The sequence below is a fragment of the Rutilus rutilus genome, assembly GCF_951802725.1.
Source record: "Rutilus rutilus genome assembly, chromosome: 18".
Taxonomy (NCBI): Eukaryota; Metazoa; Chordata; class Actinopteri; order Cypriniformes; family Leuciscidae; genus Rutilus; species Rutilus rutilus.
The window spans coordinates 8,943,142-8,966,347 of NC_140231.1; the positions used below are offsets into that span (position 1 = coordinate 8,943,142).

Sequence of the window (23,206 nt, forward strand, 5' to 3'; positions counted from 1 at the left end):
GAGGTCAAAAGGGGACCTCTGTATAGCTGATTTATCATCAAAAGGAGTCTATAACTTTATATAGTTTGAATTTTTTTTAGGAAACTTTGACCACAAATGAGTTCAAAAGGTCAGATATGGACATCTATATGGCTTATGAGGCATCAGAAGGAGTCTATGAGTATGTATAGAAAGCATAAGATCGAGGACTCTTTGGCCAGAAATATGTTCAGTAGTTCAAAAGGGGCCCTCTGTATAGTTGATTTATCATCAAAAGGAGTCTATAACTTTCTATAGTTTGATAAAATGTTAGGACACTTTGACCACAAATAAATTCAAAAGGTCAGATATGGACATCTATATGGCTTATGAGGCATCAGAAGGAGTCCATGAGTATGTATAGAAAGCATAAGATCGAGGACTCTTTGGCCAGAAATATGTTCAGTAGTTCAAAAGGGGCCCTCTGTATAGCTGATTTATCATCAAAAGGAGTCTATAACTTTCTATAGTTTGAAAAAATGTTAGGACACTTTGACCACAACTAAATTCAAAAGGTCAGATATGGACATCTATATGGCTTATGAAGCACCAGAAGGAGTCTATGAGTATGTATAGAAATCCCAAGATCGAGGACTCTTTGGCCAGAAACATGTTCAGGATGTCAAAAGGGGACCTCTGTATAGCTGACTTATCATCAAAAGGAGTCTATAACTTTATATAGTTTGAAATTTTTTTAGGACACTTTGACCACAAATAAGTTCAAAAGGTCAGATATGGACATCTATATGGCTTATGAGGCATCAGAAGGAGTCTATGAGTATGTATAGAAAGCATAAGATCGAGGACTCTTTGGCCAGAAATATGTTCAGTAGTTCAAAAGGGGCCCTCTGTATAGCTGATTTATCATCAAAAGGAGTCTATAACTTTCTATAGTTTGAAAAAATGTTAGGACACTTTGACCACAAATAAGTTCAAAAGGTCAGATATGGACATCTATATGGCTTATGAAGCACCAGAAGGAGTCTATGAGTATGTATAGAAAGCCCCAAGATCAAGGACTCTTTGGCCAGAAACATGTTCAGGAGGTCAAAAGGGGACCTCTGTATAGCTGACTTATCATCAAAAGGAGTCTATAACTTTATATAGTTTGAATTTTTTTAGGACACTTTGACCACAAATAAGTTCAAAAGGTCAGATATGGACATCTATATGGCTTATGAAGCACCAGAAGGAGTCTATGAGTATGTATAGAAATCCCAATATCGAGGACTCTTTGGCCAGAAACATGTTCAGGGGGTCAAAAGGGGACCTCTGAATACATTTACATTTACATTTAGTCATTTAGCAGACGCTTTTATCCAAAGCGACTTACAAATTAGGACTAAATAAAGCGAGTCATCATGAAGAGGCAAAAACAACAACAACGCAAGAAGTGCTCAGAATACAAAGTTCAGGCATTATTCAGAGTAGCATAAGTCTGATAAGTGATGTTTCAAAGGATTTTTTTTTTTATTTATTTTTTTTTTTTTTTTTTTTTTTTTTTTTATGAGGTTAAGTGCTCACGGAAGAGATAGGTTTTCAGCTGTTTTTTGAATGTTGCCAGTGATTCTGCATTCCGGATGAGGCCGGGGAGAGCGTTCCACCAGCATGGAGCTGTGAATGAGAATGTTCTGGAAAGTGATTTTGTGGCTCTCTGTGATGGAACCACGAGACGTCGCTCGTTGATCGATCGTAGGCGTCTGGTAGGGATGTAGACTCGTAGGAGTGAGTGAAAATAGTAGGGAGCTGAGCCTGTGATAGATCTGTAAGCAAGCGTCAATGCCTTGAATTTGATGCGAGCAGCGAGAGGTAGCCAGTGCAGAGAGATGAACAGAGGAGTGACGTGGGCCCTCTTGGGCTCGTTGAAGACAAGACGAGCTGCAGCATTTTGGATCATCTGTAGAGGTTTTGTTGCACATGCTGGAAGTCCGGCCAAAAGAGCATTACAGTAGTCAAGCCTAGAAATGACCAGGGCCTGGACCAGAAGTTGTGTTGCATGCTCAGTTAGGAAAGGCCTGATCTTCCTGATGTTGTGCAGTGCAAACCTGCATGATCGAGCTGTCTTTGAAATGTGATCTGTGAAGGACAGCTGGTCATCAAGCGTTACTCCGAGATTTCTGACCGACCTTGATGGGGTGATTGATGATGACTCTAGCTGGATGGTGAAGTCGTGTTGTATAGACGGATTGGCAGGGAGGATGAGAAGCTCAGTCTTTGCCAGGTTGAGCTGCAGGTGATGTTCCTTCATCCATGTGGAGATGTCCGCCAGACAGCTTGAGACCCGTGCAGCTACTGTGGGATCATCTGGTTGAAACGAGAGGAAGAGCTGTGTGTCATCAGCATAGCAGTGGTAGGAGAAGCCGTGTGCCTGTATGATGTGTCCCAGTGATGTAGTGTAGATGGAGAAGAGGAGGGGACCAAGAACTGAACCCTGGGGAACCCCTGTGGTCAGTTGATGTGCTCTGGATACCTCACCTCTCCATGCGACCTTGAAGGACCTACCTGTGAGATAGGACTCAAACCAGTGGAGTGAAGTTCCTGTGATGCCCAGTGATGAGAGGCTGGACATAAGGATCTGATGATTCACAGTGTCGAAGGCAGCAGACAGATCCAGGAGAATGAGGACTGAGGACTTGGAAGCAGCTTTAGCGATCCGTAGGGCTTCTGTGACTGACAGTAATGCAGTTTCTGTTGAATGCCCTTTCTTGAAGCCAGATTGGTTGACATCCAGCTGGTTGTTTAGAGACAAAAAGGATGTTATTTGGTTGAAAACAGCTCTTTCAAGTGTCTTCGCAATGAATGGTAGGAGGGAGATAGGTCTGTAATTCTCTACAGATGATGTGTTTAGTGTTGGTTTTTTAAGCAGTGGAGTGACCCGAGCCTGCTTGAATGCTGTAGGGAAGGTGCCAGTATGGAGGGATGAGTTGATTATGTGTGTGAGTGATGGTAGAAGTGTCGGAGAGATGGCTTGTAGAAGGTGTGAGGGGATGGGGTCTAGAGGGCAGGTGGTAGGATGACTGGAGAGGAGAAGTGTAGATACTTCTTCCTCGGTTAGCGAGGAGAAGGAGAACAGTGGGATATTGGCTGTGGAAGCGGTCAGTCTGGGTTCCTGTGTGTGTGGAGCTGAAAACTGACTGCTGATAGATGTTGTTTTGTTGGTGAAGAAGTTCGCAAAATCGTCAGCAGTTAAGGAGGAGGAGGGTGGTGGTGGAGGTGGGCAGAGGAGAGAGTTGAATGTCTTGAAGAGTGAACGTGTGTTGGAGGAGCTGTTGATCTTGTTGTGGAAGTATGAAGATTTTGCAGCATGAACATCCACAGAAAAGGAAGAGAGGAGAGATTGATACATACTCAGGTCAGATGCGTCTTTTGATTTGTGCCATTTCCTCTCCGCTGCCCTAAGTTCAGTCCGGTGTTCCCGAAGAACCTCAGATAACCAGGGGTTAGGGGGAGTAGCACGTGCTGGCCTGGAGGAGAGAGGGCAGATAATGTCTAGAGAAGAGGTTAGAGTGGAGCATAAGGTGTCCGTTGCTGTGTTCACATCCAGAGATGAGAATTGTGAGGGTGGGGGAAGAGAAGATGACACGGCAGAGGAAAGATGGGAGGGAGAAAGTGAGCGCAGGTTTCGCCTGAAAGTGACTGGTGGGGGTGTTGGTGGTGAAGGGGTAGAGAGATGTAGACTGAAAGTAATGAGGAAATGATCTGAAACATGGAGAGGTCTCACCAGGATGTTGTCTGTGATGCAATTGCGTGTGTAAACCAGGTCCAGTTGGTTGCCTGATTTGTGAGTACCTGTGGTGATGAGTCGTTTGAGATCGAAAGAGGCTAGGAGAGAGGTGAAGTCTGTTGCATGCGGCTTTTCGAGATGGATGTTGAAGTCACCAAAGACTAGAAGTGGGGTGCCGTCCTCAGGGAATAGCTGATTTATCATCAAAAGGAGTCTATAACTTTATATAGTTTGAATTTTTTTATGACACTTTGACCACAAATAAGTTCAAAAGGTCAGATATGGACATCTATATGGCTTATGAAGCATCAGAAGGAGTCTATGCAATGCAATGCAACAACAAACATTATCTCTTTAATGAACATGGGAATGACTTAGTTCTGATGTGCAATGCAATGCAATGCAAAAAGTGCATAACCTATATGTTATTCTTCAGTGCACAACGTTAGATCGTTTGTGCAATGCAATGCAATGCAACAACAAACATTATCTCTTTAATGAACACGGGAATTACTTCTGATGTGCAATGCAATGCAATGCAAAAAGTGCATAACCTATATGTTTTTCTTCAGTGCACAACGTTAGATCGTTTGTGCAATAAAATGCAATGCAATGCAATTGCAACAACACACGTTATCTCTTTAATGAACATGGGAATGATTTAGTCTGGTATGCAATGCAATGCAATGCGAAAAGTGCATAACCTATATGTTATTCTTCAGTGCACAACGTTAGATCGTTAGTGCAATGCAATGCAACAACACATCTCTTTAATGAACATGGGAATGGTTAAGTTCTAGTGTGCAATGCAATGCAAAAAGTGCATAACCTATATGTTATTCTTCAGTGCACAAAGTTAGATCATTAGTGCAATGCAATGCAATGCAATGCAATGCAATGCAGTACAAGGCATGGCAAATCAATGCAATGCAATGCAATGCAATGCAATGCAATGCAACAACACACGTTATGTCTTTAATCAACATGGGAATGAGGTAGTTCTGGTGTGCAATGCAATGAAATGCAAAAAGTGCATAACCTATATGTTATTCTTGAGTGCACAACGTTAGATCGTTTGTGCAATGCAATGCAACAACACATATGTTATCTCTTTAATGAACATGGGAATGGTTAAGTTCTAGTGTGCAATGCAATGCAATGCAAAAAGTGCATAACCTATATATTATTCTTCAGTGCACAACGTTACATCGCTAGTGCAATGCAATGCAACAACACACATATCATCTATTTAAAGAACATGAGAATGATTTATTTCTGGTGTGCAATGCAATGCGAAAAGTGCATAACCTTATATGTTATTCTTCAGAGCACAACGTTGGATCGTTTGTGGAATAAAATGCAATGCAATGCAATTGCAACAACACACGTTATCTCTTTAATGAACATGGGAATGATTTAGTTCTGATGTGCAATGCAATGCAATGCAAAAAGTGCATAACCTATATGTTTTTCTTCAGTGCACAACGTTAGATCGTTTGTGCAATAAAATGCAATGCAATGCAATTGCAACAACACACGTTATCTCTTTAATGAACATGGGAATGATTTAGTAGTCTGGTATGCAATGCAATGCAATGCGAAAAGTGCATAACCTATATGTTATTCTTCAGTGCACAACGTTAGATCGTTAGTGCAATGCAAAGCAACAACACACATACCATCTCTTTAATGAACATGGGAATGGTTAAGTTCTAGTGTGCAATGCAATGCAATGCAAAAAGTGCATAAACTATATGTTATTCTTCAGTGCACAAAGTTAGATCGTTAGTGCAATGCAATGCAATGCAATGCAATGCAATGCAGTACAAGGCATTGCAAATCAATGCAATGCAATGCAATGCAATGCAACAACACACGTTATGTCTTTAATCAACATGGGAATGTGGTAGTTCTGGTGTGCAATGCAATGAAATGCAAAAAGTGCATAACCTATATGTTATTCTTGAGTGCACAACGTTACATCGCTAGTAACGTAATGCATAGCCAATGCAATGCAATGCACCAACAAACGTTATCTCTTTAATGAACATGGGAATGATTTAGTAGTCTGGTATGCAATGCAATGCAATGCGAAAAGTGCATAACCTATATGTTATTCTTCAGTGCACAACGTTAGATCGTTAGTGCAATGCAATGCAATGCAATGCAACAACACACATATCATCTCTATAATGAACTTGGGAATGACTTTGTTCTGGTGTGCAATGCAATGCGAAAAGAGCATAACCTATATGTTATTCTTCAGTGCACAACGTTAGATCGTTAGTGCAATGCAATGCAGTGCAAAGCAATGCAATGCAAGGCAAGGCAAGGCAAGGCAAGGCAAAGCAAAGCAATGCAAAGCAATGCAAAGCAATGCAATACAATGCAATGCAACAACACACGTTATGTCTTTAATGAACATGGGAATGAGGTAGTTCTGGTGTGCAATGCAATGCGAAAAGTGCATAACCTATATGTTACTCTTCTGTGCACAACGTTAGATCGTTAGTGCAATGCAAAGCAATGCAAAGCAATGCAAAGCAATGCAAAGCAATGCAAAGCAATGCAAAGCAATGCAAAGCAATGCAAATAAATGCAATGCAATGCAAAGCAATGCAATGCAATGCAATGCAATGCAATGCAACAACACACGTTATGTTTTTAATCAACATGGGAATGAGGTAGTTCTGGTGTGCAATGCAATGTAAAAAGTTCATAACATATGTTACTCTTCAGTGCACAACGTTAGATCGTTAGTGCAATGCAATGCAGTGCAAAGCAATGCAAAGCAGTGCAATTCAATGCAATGCAATACAATGCAATGCAGCAACAAACGTTGTCTTTAATGAACATGGGAATGATTTAGTTCTGGTGTGCAATGCAATGCAATGCGAAAAGTGCATAACCTATATGTTATTCTTCAGTGCACAACGTTAGATCGTTAGTGCAATGCAATGCAATGCAATGCAATGCAATGCAATTCAATGCAAAGCAATGCAAAGCAATGCAAAGCAATGCAAATAAATGCAATGCAATGCAACAAGACACGTTATGTTTTTAATCAACATGGGAATGAGGTAGTTCTGGTGTGCAATGCAATGTAAAAAGTGCATAACATATGTTATTCTTCAGTGCACAACGTTAGATCGTTAGTGCAATGCAATGCAGTGCAAAGCAATGCAAAGCAGTGCAATTCAATGCAATGCAATGCAATGCAATACATTGCATTGCAATACATAGCAATGCAATGCAATACAATGCAATGCAGCAACACACGTTATGTCTTTAATGAACATGGGAATGATTTAGTTCTGGTGTGCAATGCAATGCAATACGTGCACAAGGTTAGATCGTTAGTGCAATGCAATGCAGTGCAAATCAATGCAAATTAATGCAATGCAATACAATGCAATGCAACAACACACGTTATGTCTTTAATGAGCATGGGAATGATTTAGTTCTGGTGTGCAATGCAATGCAATGCGAAAAGTGCATAACCTATATGTTATTCTTCAGTGCACAACGTTAGATCTTTAGTGCAATGCAATGCAATGCAGTGCAAAGCAATGCAGTGCAAAGCAATGCAATACAATGCAATGCAACAACACGTGTTATGTCTTTAATGAGCATGGGAATGATTTAGTTCTGGTGTGCAGTGCAGTGCAATGCAATGCAAAAAGTGCATAACCTATATGTTATTCTTCAGTGCACAACGTTAGATCGTTTGTGCAATGCAATGCAATGCAATGCACCAACAAACGTTATCTCTTTTATGAACATGGGAATGATTTAGTTCTGGTGTGCAATGCAATGCAGTGGAAAAAGTGCATACCTATATGTTATTCTTCAGTGCACAACGTTAGATCGTTAGTGCAATGCAATGTAATGCAACAACAAACGTTATGTCTTTAATCAACATGGGAATGAGGTAGTTCAGTTGTACAATGCAATGCAAAAAGTGCATAACCTATATGTTATTCTTCAGTGCACAACGTTAGATCGTTAGTGCAATGCAATGCAGTGCAAAGCAATGCAAAGCAGTGCAATTCAATGCAATGCAATGCAATACATTGCACTGCAATACATAGCAATGCAATGCAATACAATGCAATGCAGCAACACACGTTATGTCTTTAATGAATATGGGAATTATTTAGTTCTGGTGTGCAATGCAATGCAATACGTGCACAACGTTAGATCGTTAGTGCAATGCAATGCAGTGCAAATCAATGCAAATTAATGCAATGCAATACAATGCAATGCAACAACACACGTTATGTCTTTAATGAGCATGGGAATGATTTCGTTCTGGTGTGCAATGCAATGCAATGCGAAAAGTGCATAACCTATATGTTATTCTTCAGTGCACAACGTTAGATCGTTAGTGCAATGCAATGCAATGCAACAAGACACGTTATGTTTTTAATCAACATGGGAATGAGGTAGTTCTGGTGTGCAATGCAATGTAAAAAGTGCATAACATATGTTATTCTTCAGTGCACAACGTTAGATCGTTAGTGCAATGCAATGCAGTGCAAAGCAATGCAAAGCAGTGCAATTCAATGCAATGCAATGCAATACATTGCATTGCAATACATAGCAATGCAATGCAATACAATGCAATGCAGCAACACACGTTATGTCTTTAATGAACATGGGAATGATTTAGTTCTGGTGTGCAATGCAATGCAATGCGAAAAGTGCATAACCTATATGTTATTCTTCAGTGCACAACGTTAGATCTTTAGTGCAATGCAATGCAGTGCAAAGCAATGCAAATGAATGTAATGCAACGCAAAACATTGCATTGCAATACATTGCAATGCAATGCAATACAATGCAATGCAACAACACACGTTATGTCTTTAATGAACATTGGAATGATTTAGTTCTGGTATGCAATGCAATGCAATGCAATGCAAAAAGTGCATGACCTATATGTTATTCTTCAGTGCACAACGTTAGATCGTTAGTGCAATGCAATGCAAAGCAATGCAATGCAGTGCAAAGCAATGCAGTGCAAAGCAATGCAGTGCAAAGCAATGTAATACAATGCAATGCAACAACACGTGTTATGTCTTTAATGAACATGGGAATGATTTAGCTGGTGTGCAGTGCAGTGCAATGCAATGCAAAAAGTGCATAACCTATATGTTATTCTTCAGTGCACAACGTTAGATCGTTTGTGCAATGCAATGCAATGCACCAACAAACGTTATCTCTTTTATGAACATGGGAATGATTTAGTTCTGGTGTGCAATGCAATGCAGTGGAAAAAGTGCATACCTATATGTTATTCTTCAGTGCACAACGTTAGATCGTTAGTGCAATGCAATGTAATGCAACAACAAACATGGGACTGAATCAACATGGGAATGAGGTAGTTCAGTTGTACAATGCAATGCAAAAAGTGCATAACCTATATGTTATTCTTCAGTGCACAACGTTAGATCGTTAGTGCAATGCAATGCAATGCAATGCAATGCAATGCAATGCATCAACACACATATCATCTCTATAATGAACATGGGAATGATTTAGTTCTGGTGTGCAATGCAATGCAATGCAATGCAAGAAGTGCAATAGCCTATGTTATTCTTCAATGCACAACGTTAGATCGTGTGTGCAATGCAATGCAATGCAACAACACACGTTATCTTTGTAATGAACATGGGATCGAGTAGTTCTGTTGTGCAATGCAATGCAAGTAGTGCACAGACTATATGTTATTCTTCAATGCACAACGTTTGTGCAAAGCAACAACACATATGTTATCTCTCTAATGAACATGGCATTGAGTTAGTTTTGGTGTGCAATGCAATGCAATGCACGAAGTGCATAACCTATGTTTCTTTAATGATGCTCAACGTTAGATCGTTTGTGCAAAGCACATAATGTTATAAGAATGAGCTATACATAGGTACGCCTTTGACCTGCTGAACATATTTCTGGCCAAAGAGTCGTTAAAGATGTTATATCATCCTGACAAAGGTCCAAATTTGACACTGAATTTTTTTCTGTCCAAAGAGTACTCGAAACTTGACCTTACCATTTATACTCGTTGACATTTTCTGATGTTACGTCAGCCATAAAGAAGTCCATATTTGACCCAAGGAACATATTTCTGGCCAAAGAGACCTCTATCTTGGGCTTTCTATACATACTCATAGACTCCTTCTGATGCTTCATAAGCCATATAGATATCCATATCTATCCTTTTGAACTTATTTCTTGTCAAAGTGTCCTAAAAAAAAATCAAACTATATAAAGTTATAGACTCCTTTTGATGATAAATCAGCTATACAGAGGGCCCCTTTTGACCTCCTGAACATATTTCTGACCAAAGAGTCCTTTATCTATGGGCTTTCTATACATACTCATAGACTCCTGATGCCTCATAAGCCATATAGATGTCCATATCTGACCTTTTGAACTTATTTGTGGTCAAAATGTCCTAACATTTTTTCAAACTATATAGACTCCTTTTGATGATAAATTAGCTATACAGAGGTCCCCTTTTGACCTCCAGAACATATTTCTGGCCAAAGAGTCCTCGATCTTGGGCTTTCTATACATATTCATAGATCTTTCTGATGCTTCATAAGCCATATAGATTTCCATATCTGACCTTTTGAACTTATTTGGTCAAAGTGTCCTAAAAAATATTTCAAACTATATAAAGTTATAGACTCCTTTTGATGATAAATCAGCTATACAGAGGTCCCCTTTTGAGCTCATGAACATATTTCTGGCCAAAGAGTCCTCGATCTTGGGCTTTCTATACATACTCATAGACTCCTTCTGATGCTTCATAAGCCATATAGATGTCCATATCTGACCTTTTGAGCTTATTTGTGGTCAAAGTGTCCTTACATTTTTTCAAACTATAGAAAGTTATAGACTCCTTTTGATGATAAATCAGCTATACAGAGGTCCCCTTTTGACCTCCAGAACATATTTCTGGCCAAAGAGTCCTCGATCTTGGGCTTTCTATACATACTCATAGACTCCTTCTGATGCTTCATAAGCCATATAGATGTCCATATCTGACCTTTTGAACTTATTTGTAGTCAAAGTATCCTTACATTTTTTCAAACTATAGAAAGTTATAGACTCCTTTTGATGATAAATCAGCTATACAGAGGGCCCCTTCTGATCTACTGAACATATTGCTGGCCAAAGAGTCCTCGATCTTGCGTTTTCTATACATACTCATAGACTCCTTCTGATGCTTCATAAGCCATATAGATGTCCATATCTGACATTTTGAACTTATTTGTGGTCAAAGTGTCCTAAAAATTTTCAAAATATATAGTTATAGACTCCTTTTAAAGATAAATCAGCTATACAGAGGTCCCCTTTTGACCTCCTGAACATATTTCTGGCCAAAGAGTCCTTGGTCTTGGGCTTTCTATACATACTCATAGACGCCTTCTGATGCTTCATAAGCCATATAGATGTCCATATCTGACCTTTTGAACTTATTTCTGGTCATCAAATTTTTTAAACTATATAAAGTTATAGACTCTTTCTGATGATACATCAGCTATTCAGAGGTCCCCTTTTGACCTACTGAACATATTTCTGGCCAAAGAGTCCTAAATGATTAACACTATACATTCAGACTGATATCTTCGGATGTTATATCATCCTGACAAAAGTCCATATTTGACATACTGAATTTTTTTTTTGGCCAAGGAGTACTCGAAACTTGACCTTTCCATATATACTCGTTGACTTTTTCTGATGTTACGTCAGCCATACAGAAGTCCATATTTGACCCAAAGAACATATTGTTGGCCAAAGATTCCTCGATCTTGGGCTTTCTATACATACTCATTGTCCAACTCCTTCTGATGCTTCATAAGCCATATAGATGTCCATATCTGACCTTTTGAACTTATTTCTGGTCAAAGTGTCTTCAAAATTTTTCAAACTATGTAAAGTTATAGTCTCCTTCTGATGATAAATCAGCTATACAGAGGTCCCCTTTTGACCTACTGAACATATTTCTGGCCAAAGAGTCCTAAAAGATTAACACTATACATTCAGACTGATATCTTCGGATGTTATATCATCCTGACAAAAGTCCCTATTTGCCCTACCGAATTTTTTTCTGGCCAAGGAGTGAGTACTCGAAACTTGACCTTTCCATATTGTTGCCTCTTTCTGATGTTACGTCAGACATACAGAATTCCATATTTGACCCAAGGAACACGTCTTGCCAAAGAGTCCTCGATCTTGGGCTTTCTATACATACTATATAGATGTCTATATCTGACCTTTTGAACTTATTTCTGGTCAAAGTGTCCTCAAAATTTTTCAAACTATATAAAGTTATAGACTCCTTCTGATAATAAATCAGCTATACCAAGGTCACCTTTTGACCTTCTGAACATATTTCTGGCCAAAGAGTTCTTGAACATTATCTTGCTATACTACAGATTGACTTCTCGTAATGTAAAATCAGGCAGACAGTAGTCCATATTTGACTGATTGAAAAAAAAAATTGACCAAAGAGTTCTCTAAAGGATTTTGTCTATCATAAATGTATAGACTCCTTCTGATGTTAAATCAGCCATAGAGAAGTCCATATTTGACCTTCTGAACATATTTCTGGCCAGAGACCTTGAACATTTACCTTACTATTTATATTTCTCCTACCATAAAGACTTCTCGTGATGTTATGTCAGCCAGACTTGTAGCCATATTTGACTGATTTAACATGTTTTTGGCCAAAGAATCCTCAAAATGTTTTTTACTCTTAGAAACTCATAGACTCCTTCTGATGTTAAATCGGCCATACAGAAGTCCATATTTGACCCAAGGACTATATTTATGGCCATAGAGTTCTCGATCTTGACCTTTCTATACATACTCATAGACTCCTTCTAATGTTACATAAGCCATATAGATATCCATATCTGACCTTTTGAACTTATTTCTGGTCATCAAAAGTTTTTAAACTATATAAAGTTATAGACTCTTTCTGATGATACATCAGCTATACAAAGGTCACCTTTTGACCTTTTGAACATATTTCTGGCCAAAGAGTTCTTGAACATTATCTTGCTTGAACTTTTGACTACAGATTGACTTGTTGTGATGTTATATTAACCAGCCAGTAGTCTATTTTTGACCTACTGAAAATATTTCTGGCCAGAGTCCATGAACATTAACTCACTATACAATATAGACTGACTTCTTGCAATGCCAAACCAGGCAGGCAGTAGTCCATATTTGACCGATTGAAAAAAAATTTGACCAAAGAGTTCTCAAAAGGATTTTGTCTGTCATAATCTATAGACTCCTTCTGATGTCCCAAAATATTACTGGCCAAAGAGTCCTTAAAGATTAACACTATACATTCAGATTGATATCTTCGGATGTTATATAATCATGACAAAAGTCCATATTTGACATACTGAAATTTTTTCTGGTCAAAGAGTCTCAACTTGACCATTCTATATATACTCATTGACTCTTTCTGATTCTTCATTAGCTATATAGATGTCCATATCTGGCGAATTGAAAATATTTTTGGCAAAAAGGTCCTCACAAGTTAACTTACTAAATACTCATAGACTTCTTCTGATGATACATCACTTTAACAGGTATGTGACCCTCTGAATATATTTTTGGCCAAAGAATCATTGAACATTAACTCTCTATACATATTGACTCAAGAGTCAAAATTTGACCTCTTTTGGTCTGATTTATCATCAGATGGAGTCTATAATTTTACATAGTTTAAAAACTTTTGAGGAACCTTTGACCAGAAATAATAATAAGTCATAAATATGGACATAAATATGGCTTATGAAGAATCAGAAGGAGACTATGAGTATGTATAGAAAGTTCAAGATTGGCCACAAATATGTCCCTTGGGTCAATTATGGACTTCTTTATGGCTGATGTAACATCAGATGGAGTAAACGACTATGTGTAGAAAGAAACAGCATAAGGAGTCAATGAGCATGTATAGAATGTTCAAGATCGAGGACTCTTTTACTAGAAATATGTTCAGTAGGTAAATTATGGAGTACTCTCTGGCTGATGAAGCACTAAAAGGAGTCAATGAGCATGTATAGAAAGTTCAAGTACATAGACTCGTTGGCCAAAAAAAAAAAAAAAAAAAAGTCATTATGGACAGTTGTCTGGCCGATGTACTATCTGAAGGACATTTACATTTACATTTATTCATTTAGCTGAAGCTTTTATCCAAAGCGACTTACAATTGCTATATATATGTCAGAGGTCGCACGCCTCTGGAGCAACTAGGGGTTAAGTGTCTTGCTCAGGGACACATTGGTGTTTCACAGTGGATTCGAACCCGGGTCTCTCACACCAAAGGCATGTGTCTTATCCATTGCGCCACACCACCCCCCACACTTATAGGAGTCTACAAGTGTGAATAGAAAGTTCAAGATCAAGGACTCTTCAGTCAGAGATATGTTCAACATGTTAAATCTGAACTACTTTATGGCTAAAGAAACAAAATAAGGCGTCACTGAGAATGTATAGAAAGTTCAAAATCGAGGACTCTTTTACCAGAAATATTTTCAGTAGGTCCATTATTGACTACTGTCTGGCTGATGAAACACTAAAAGGAGTCAATTAGCATGTACAAAATTTTCAAGTCAGAAATATGTTCAACATGTCAAATCTGGACTTCTGTATGGCTAAAGAAACAAAATAAGGCATCACTGAGAATATATAGAAAGTTCAAGATCGAGAACTCTTTTACTTCAATAGTCAATATCTACAATTGTCTGGCCGATGTACTATCTGAAAGAGTCTATAAGTATGAATAGAAAGTTCAAGATCGAGGACTCTTCGGTCAGAAATATGTTCATTATGTCAAATCAGAACTACTGCATGGCTGATGAAACACCAGAAAGAGTCTATGAGTATGTTTAAAAGGTTCAAGATCGAGGACTCTTTTGCCAGAAATATGTTTAGTGGGTCAAATATGGACTGCTGTCTGGCTGATGAATCAGAAGTCAATGAAGATTGAGGAAGAAGATTATGAATAGAAAGTTAAAGTTCAAAGACTCTTCAGGTAGAAATATGTTCAGTGGGTCAATTATCTATATGGAGTCACTGAGAATCTATAGAAAGTTCAAGACAGAGGACTCTTTTACTATAAATATGTTCAGAGGGTCAATTATGGACTATTGTCTGCTTGTGAAACATCAGAAGGAGTCAATGAGCCTATATAGAAAGTTCAAGTTCAAGACTCTTCGGGCAGCAATATGTTCAGTAGGTCAATTATGGACTAATGTCTGGCTGATGAAACACTAAAAGGAGTCAATTAGCATGTTGTTCAAGTTCATGGACTTGTTGACCAGAAATATGTTTAATAATTAATATGGACAATTGTCTGTTCGATGTAACTTTCTGAAAGAGTCTATAATTATGAATAGAAAGTTCAAGATCAAAATCTCTTTGGTCAGAAATATGTTCAACATGTCAAATCTGGACTACTGTATGGCTGAAGAAACATCAGAAGTAAATGATTATATATAGAAAGTTCAAGTTAACTGTATGCATATAAACATACCTTTTGACGACTCTTTTGGCCAGAAATATGTTCTCTTGGTCAAATATGGACTACTGTATGGTGGATGTAAAATCAAAAATAGTCTAGGAGAAGGAACAGTAAGTTAAACTTTGATGATTCTTTTGCCAGAAATATGTTCAGTAGGTCAATAACTGACTTCTGTCTCAATGATGAAACATCAGAACAAGCCTATTATTATGTATAGAACGATCAAGATCGAGGACACTTTGGTTATAGAAATGTTCAATAGGTCAAATTTGAACTATACTGTATGGCTGATGAAACATCAGAAGGATTGTAAAAGCAATTAGTCTCATGTCTCATGTCTAGAAATATGTTCAAAATATAAAATATGAACTACTGTTCAAATACATTGGATAGCAGATAATTAATTAACAAGTCTACAAGTATGTTTAGAAAGTTCAAGATCGAGGACTCTATGGTCAGAAATATATTCAATGGGTCAAGTATGGACATCTTTCAGGCTGATGAAACATCAGAAGCTGTCAATGAGCATGTACAGAAAGGTCAAGATCAGGGACTCTTTGACCAGAAATATATTAGTAGGTCAAATATGGACTTTTGTATGGCTAATGTATTATTAAGAGAAGTCAATAAGCAGAGAAAGTTAATGTTCAAAGACTCTTTGGCCAAAAATGTGTTCAGTAGTTCAAATAGGAACCTCTGTATGGCTGAAAGAACATAATAAGAAACACTTTGAGGACCATTTGACCAGAAATAAGTTCAATAGGTCAAATATGGAATTCTATATGTGGCTTATGAACCATCAGAAGGAGTCTAGGAGTGAGAATGCAAAGTTCAAGATTGAGGACTCTTTTTTATCAGAAGGAGTCTATAACTTTATATATAGTTTGAAAAAATGTCAGGACACTTTGACCAGAAATAAGTTCAAAAGGATAGATATGGACATCTATATGGCTTATGAAGCATCAGAAGGAGTCTATGAGAATGTATAGAAAGCCCAAGATCGAGGACTCTTTGGCAAGAAATATGTTCCTTGGGTCAAATATGGAATTCTGTATGTCTGACGTAACATCAGAAAGAGTCAACAAGTATATATGAAAAGGTCAAGTTTCGAGTACTTACTCCTTGGCGAGAAAAAAATTCGGTAGGTCAAATATGGACTTTTGTCAGGATGATATAACATCCGAAGATATCAGTCTAAATGTATAGTGTTAATCTTTTAGGACTCTTTGGCCAGAAATATGTTCAGTATAGGTCAAAAGGGGCCATCTGTATAGCTGATTTATCATCAGAAGGAGACTATAACTTTATATAGTTTGAAAAAATGTTGAGGACACTTTGACCACAAATAAGTTCAAAAGGTCAGATATGGACATCTATATGGCTTATGAAGCATCAGAAGGCGTCTATGAGTATGTATAGAAAGCCCAAGATCAAGGACTCTTTGGCCAGAAATATGTTCAGGAGGTCAAAAGGGGACCTCTGTATAGCTGATTTATCATCAAAAGGATTCTATAACTTAAATAGTTTGAATTTTTTTTAGGATACTTTGACCACAAATAAGTTCAAAATGTCAGATATGGAAATCTATATGGCTTATGAAGCACCAGAAGGAGTCTATGAGTATGTATAGAAAGCCCAAGATCGAGGACTCTTTGGCCAGAAATATGTTCAGGAGGTCAAAAGGGGACCTCTGTATAGCTGATTTATAATCAAAAGGAGTCTATAACTTTATATAGTTAGAAAAAATGTTTGGACACTTTGACCACAAATAAGTTCAAAAGGTCAGATATGGACATCTATATGGCTTATGAAGCATCAGAAAGAGTCTATGAGTATGTATCGAAAACGCAAGATCGAGGACTCTTTGGCCAGAAATATGTTCAGTAGGTCAAAAGGGGAACTCTGTATAGCTGATTTATCATCAAAAGGAGTCTATAACTTTATATAGTTTGAAAAAATGTTAGGACACTTTGACCACAAATAAGTTCAAAAGGTCAGATATAGAAATCTATATGGCTTATGAAGCACCAGAAGGAGTCTATGAGTATGTATAGAAAGCCCAAGATCGAGGACTCTTTGGCCAGAAATATGTTCAGGAGGTCAAAAGGGGACCTCTGTATAGCTGATTTATCATCAAAAGGAGTCTATAACTTTATATTGTTTGAAAAAATGTTAGGACACTTTGACCACAAATAAGTTCAAAAGGTCAGATATGGACATCTATATGGCTTATGAAGCATCAGAAAGAGTCTTATGAGTATGTATCGAAAACGCAAGATCGAGGACTCTTTGGCCAGAAATATGTTCAGTAGGTCAAAAGGGGACCTCTGTATAGCTGATTTATCATCAAAAGGAGTCTATAACTTTGTATAGTTTGAAAAAATGTTTGGACACTTTGACCACAAATAAGTTCAAAAGGTCAGATATAGAAATCTATATGGCTTATATCAGAAGGAGTCTATGAGTATGTATAGAAAGCCCATAGATCAAGGACTCTTTGGTCAGAAATATGTTCAGGAGGTCAAAAGGGGGCCCTCTGTGTAGCTGATTTATCTTTAAAAGGAGTCTATAACTTTCTATAGTTTGAACAATTTTGAGGAAACTTTGACCACAAATAATTTCAGAATGTCAGATATAGAAATCTATATGGCATATGAAGCATCAGAAGGAGTCTATGAGTATGTATAGAAAGCCCAAGATCGAGGACTATTTGGCCAGAAATATGTTCAGGAGGTCAAAAGGGGCCCCCCTCTGTATAGCTGATTTATCATCAAAAGGAGTCTATAACTTTCTATAGTTTAAAAAATTTTGAGGACACTTTGACCACAAATAAGTTCAAAAGGTCAGATATGGAAATCTATATGGCTTATGAAGCATCAGTTGAGTATGAGTATGTATAGAAAGCCCAAGATCGAGGACTCTTTGGCCAGAAATATGTTCTGGAGGTCAAAAGGGGACCTCTGTATAGCTGATTTATCATCAAAAGGAGTCTATTACTTTATATAGTTTGAAAAAATGTTAGGACACTTTGACCACAAATAAGTTCAAAATGTCAGATATGGAAATCTATATGGCTTATGAAGCACCAGAAGGAGTCTATGAGTATGTATAGAAAGCCCAAGATCGAGGACTCTTTGGCCAGAAATATGTTCAGGAGGTTAAAAGGGGCCCTCTGTATAGCTGATTTATCATCAAAAGTAGTCTATAACTTTATATAGTTTGAATTATTTTTAGGACACTTTGACCACAAATAAGTTCAAAAGGTCAGATATGGAAATCTATATGGCTTATGAAGCATCAGAAGGAGTCTATGAGTATGTATAGAAATCCCAAGATCAAGGACTCTTTGGCCAGAAATATGTTCTGGAGGTCAAAAGGGGACCTCTGTATAGCTGATTTATCATCAAAAGGAGTCTATAACTTTATATAGTTTGAAAAAATGTTAGAACACTTTGACCACAAATAAGTTCAAAATGTCAGATATGGCTTATGAAGCATCGGAAGGAGTCTGAGTATGTATAGAAAGCCAAAAATCAAGGACTCTTTGGCCAGAATTATGTTCTGGAGGTCAGAAGGGGACCTCTGTATAGCTGAATTATCATCAAAAAGAGTCTATAACTTTCTACAGTTTGAAAAAATGTTAGGACACTTTGACCACAAATAAGTTCAAAAGGTCAGATATGGACATCTATATGGCCTATGAAGCATCAGAAGGAGTCTATGAGTATGTATAGAGAGCCCAAGATCGAGGACTCTTTGGCAAGAAATATGTTCCTTGGGTCAAATATGGACTTCTGTATGGCTGACGTAACATCAGAAAAAGTCAACGAGTATAAATGGAAAGGTCAAGTTTCGAGTACTCCTTGGCCAGAAAAAAATTCAGTATGTCAAATGTGGACCTTTGTCAGGATGATATAACATTTTTAAGGAGAAGTTGAGCATCATTAAAGAAACATAGGTTATGCACTTCGTGCATTGCATTGCATTGCACACCAAAACTAACTCAATGCCATGTTCATTAGAGAGATAAAATATGTGGTGTTGCTTTGCACAAACTGTCTAACGTTATGCATTGAAGAATAACATTATTGTCTGTGCTCTACTTGTATTGCATTGCACAACAGAACTAACTCGATCCCATGTTCATTACAAAGATAACATGTGTGTTGTTGCATTGCATTGCACACACGATCTAACGTTGTGCATTGAAGAATAACATAGGTTATGCACTTCTTGCATTGCATTGCACACCAGATCTAACTCATTCCCATGTTCATTAAAGAGATAACATATGTGTTGTTGCAATTGCATTGCACAAACGATCTAACGTTGTGCACTGAAGAATAACTTATAGGTTATGCATATTTCGCATTGCATTGCACTAAATCATTCCCATGTTCATTATAGCGATGATATGTGTGTTGATGCATTGCATTGCATTGCATTGAATTGTATTGCACTAACGATCTAACGTTGTGCACTGAAGAATAACATTATGCACATTTTGCATTGCATTGTACAACTGAACTACCTCATTCCCATGTTGTTTAAAGACATAACGTGTGTTGTTGCATTACATTAAATTGCATTGCATTGCACTAACGATCTAACTTTGTGCACTGAAGAATAACATATGTTATGCACTTTTCGCATTGCATTGCAAACCAGAACTAACTCATTCCCATGTTCATTAAAGAGATAACATATGTGTTGTTGCAATTGCATTGCACAAACGATCTAACGTTGTGCACTGAAGAATAACATATAGGTTATGCACTTTTTGCATTGCATTGCATTGCACACCAGAACTAAATCATTCCCAAGTTCATTATAGAGATGATATGTGAATTGTTGCATTGCATTGCATTGCATTGCATTGCTTTGCATTGCATTAAATTGCATTAAATTGCATTAAATTGCACTACATTGCACTAACGATCTAACGTTGTGCACTGAAGAATAACATATAGGTTATGCTCTTTTCGCATTGCATTGCACACCAGAACAAAATCATTCCCAAGTTCATTATAAAGATGATATGTGTGTTGTTGCATTGCATTGCATTGCATTGAATTGCATTGCACTAACGATTTAACGTTGTGCACTGAAGAATAACATATGTTATGCACTTTTTGCAAAGCATTGCATTGCATTGCACACCAGAACTACCTCATTCCCATGTTGATTAAAGACATAACGTGTGTTGTTGCATTGCATTGTATTGCATTGCATTGCTTTTATTTTCATTGCTTTGCACTGCATTGCATTGCATTGCATTGCATTGCATTGCATTGCATTGCACTAACGATCTAACGTTGTACACTAAAGAATAACATATAGGTTATGCACTTTTCGCATTGCATTGCACACCATAACATAACATTCCCATGTTGATTAAAGACATAACGAGTGTTTTTTTTTTTCATTGCATTGTATTGCACTATATTGCATTGCATTGCACACCAGAACTAAATCATTCCCAAGTTCATTATAGAGATGATATGTGTGTTGTTGCATTGCATTGCATTGCACTAACGATCTAACGTTGTGCACTGAAGAATTAACATATAGGTTATGCACTTTTCGCATTCACCAGAACTACCTCATTCCCATGTTGATTAAAGACATAACGAGTGTTTTTGCATTGCATTGTATTGCACTATATTGATTTGCATTGCTTTGCACTGCATTGCATTGCATTGCATTGCATTGCATTGCATTGCATTGCACTAACGATCTAACGTTGTGCAATGAAGAATTAACATATGTTATGCACTTTTAGCATTGCATTGCACATCAGATATACCTCATTCCCATGTTGATTAAAGACATAACGTGTGTTGTTGCATTGCATTGCATTGCATTGCACTAACGATCTAACGTTGTGCACTGAGGTTATGCACTTTTCGCATTGCATTGCATTTGCACACCAGAACTACCTCATTCCCATGTTGATTAAAGACATAACGTGTGTTGTTGCATTGCATTGATTTGCATTGATTTGCACTGCATTGCACTAACGATCTAACGTTGTGCACTGAAGAATAACATATGTTATGCACTTTTTGCATTGCATTGCACACCAGAACTACCTCATTCCCATGTTGATTATAGACATAACGTGTGTTTTTGCATTGCATTGTATTACATTGCATTGCATTGCATTGCATTTATTTGCATTGCATTGCACTGCATTATATTGCTTTTATTTGCATTGCATTGAACTGCATTGCATTGCATTTATTTGCATTGCACTGCATTGCATTGCACTGCATTGTATTGCATTACATTGCATTGCATTGCATTGCATTTACACTAACGCTCTAACGTTGTGCACTGAAGAATAACATATAGGTTATGCACTTTTTGCATTGCATTGCATTGCACACCAGAACTAAATCATTCCCAAGTTCATTAAGAGATGATATGTGAATTGTTGCATTGCATTGCATTGCATTGAATTGCATTGCACTAACGATCTAACGTTGTGCACTGAAGAATTAACATATGTTATGCACTTTTTGCATTGCATTGCACATCAGAACTACCTCATTCCCATGTTGATTAAAGACATAACGTGTGTTGTTGCATTGCATTGTATTTATTTGCATTGCATTGCACTGCATTGCATTGCATTGCATTGCATTGCATTGCACTGCATTGCACTGCACTGCACTGCATTGCATTTATTTGCATTGCATTGCACTGCATTGCATTGCTTTTATTTGCATTGCATTGCACTGTATTGCATTGCATTGCATTGCATTGCATTGCATTGCATTGCTTTGCACTGCATTGCATTGCACTAACGATCTAACGTTGTGCACTGAAGAATAGCATATGTTATGCACTTTTTGCATTGCATTGCACACCAGAACTACCTAACGTGTGTTGTTGCATTGCATTGCTTTTATTTGCATTGCTTTGCATTGCTTTGCACTGCATTGCATTGCATTGCATTGCATTGCATTGCATTGAACTAACGATCTAACGTTGTGTACTGATGAATAACATATAGGTTATGCACTTTTCGCATTGCATTGCACACCAGAACTACCTCATTCCCATGTTGATTAAAGACATAACGTGTGTTGTTGCATTGCATTGCATTGCTTTGCAATGCTTTGCACTAACGTTGTGCACTGAGGTTATGCACTTTTCGCATTGCATTGCATTGCAATGTTGATTAAAGACATAACGTGTGTTGTTGCATTGCATTGATTTGCATTGATTTGCACTGCATTGCACTATGCACTATATTGCACTATATTTGCATATGCAAATAAATGCAATGCAATGCAAATTGCATTGCATTTATTTGTTTTGCATTGCACTGCATTGCATTGCTTTTATTTGCATTGCATTGAACTGCATTGCATTGCATTTATTTGCATTGTATTGCACTGCATTGCATTGCTTTTATTTGCATTGCATTGCATTGCATTGCATTGCATTTTGCATTGCACTAACTATATAACGTTGTGCACTGAAGAATAACATATAGGTTATGCTCTTTTCGCATTGCATTGCACAGCAGAACAAAATCATTCCCAAGTTCATTATAGAGATGATATGTGTGTTGTTGCATTGCATTGATTTGCATTGCTTTGCACTGCTTTGCATTGCATTGCATTGCACTAACGATCTAACGTTGTGCACTTATTGCATTGCATTGCACACCAGAACTAAATCATTCCCATGTTCATTAAAGACATAACGTGTGTTGTTGCATTGCATTGTATTGCATTGCATTGCATTGCATTGCTTTGCATTGCTTTGCATTGCTTTGTACTGCATTGCATTGCACTAACGATCTAACATTGTGCACTGAAGAATAACATATAGATTATGCTCTTTTCGCATTGCTTTGCACACCAGAACAAAATCATTCCCAAGTTCATTATAGAGAT

At 37.6% G+C, this 23,206-nt stretch overlaps 1 protein-coding gene across 1 annotated transcript; it reads right to left on the minus strand.

Moving 5' to 3' along the window:
- Positions 1 to 1,317: 1,317 nt before the first annotated feature.
- On the minus strand, positions 1,318 to 3,946 carry LOC311277613 (uncharacterized protein; the record flags this gene model as incomplete). Its single annotated transcript, XM_084387986.1, has 2 exons — positions 1,318 to 2,322; positions 2,521 to 3,946. The coding sequence occupies 2 exons, from the start codon at positions 3,944 to 3,946 to the stop codon at positions 1,523 to 1,525; spliced, it is 2,226 nt and encodes a 741-aa protein (XP_084244112.1). The 3' UTR covers positions 1,318 to 1,522.
- Positions 3,947 to 23,206: the final 19,260 nt, after the last annotated feature.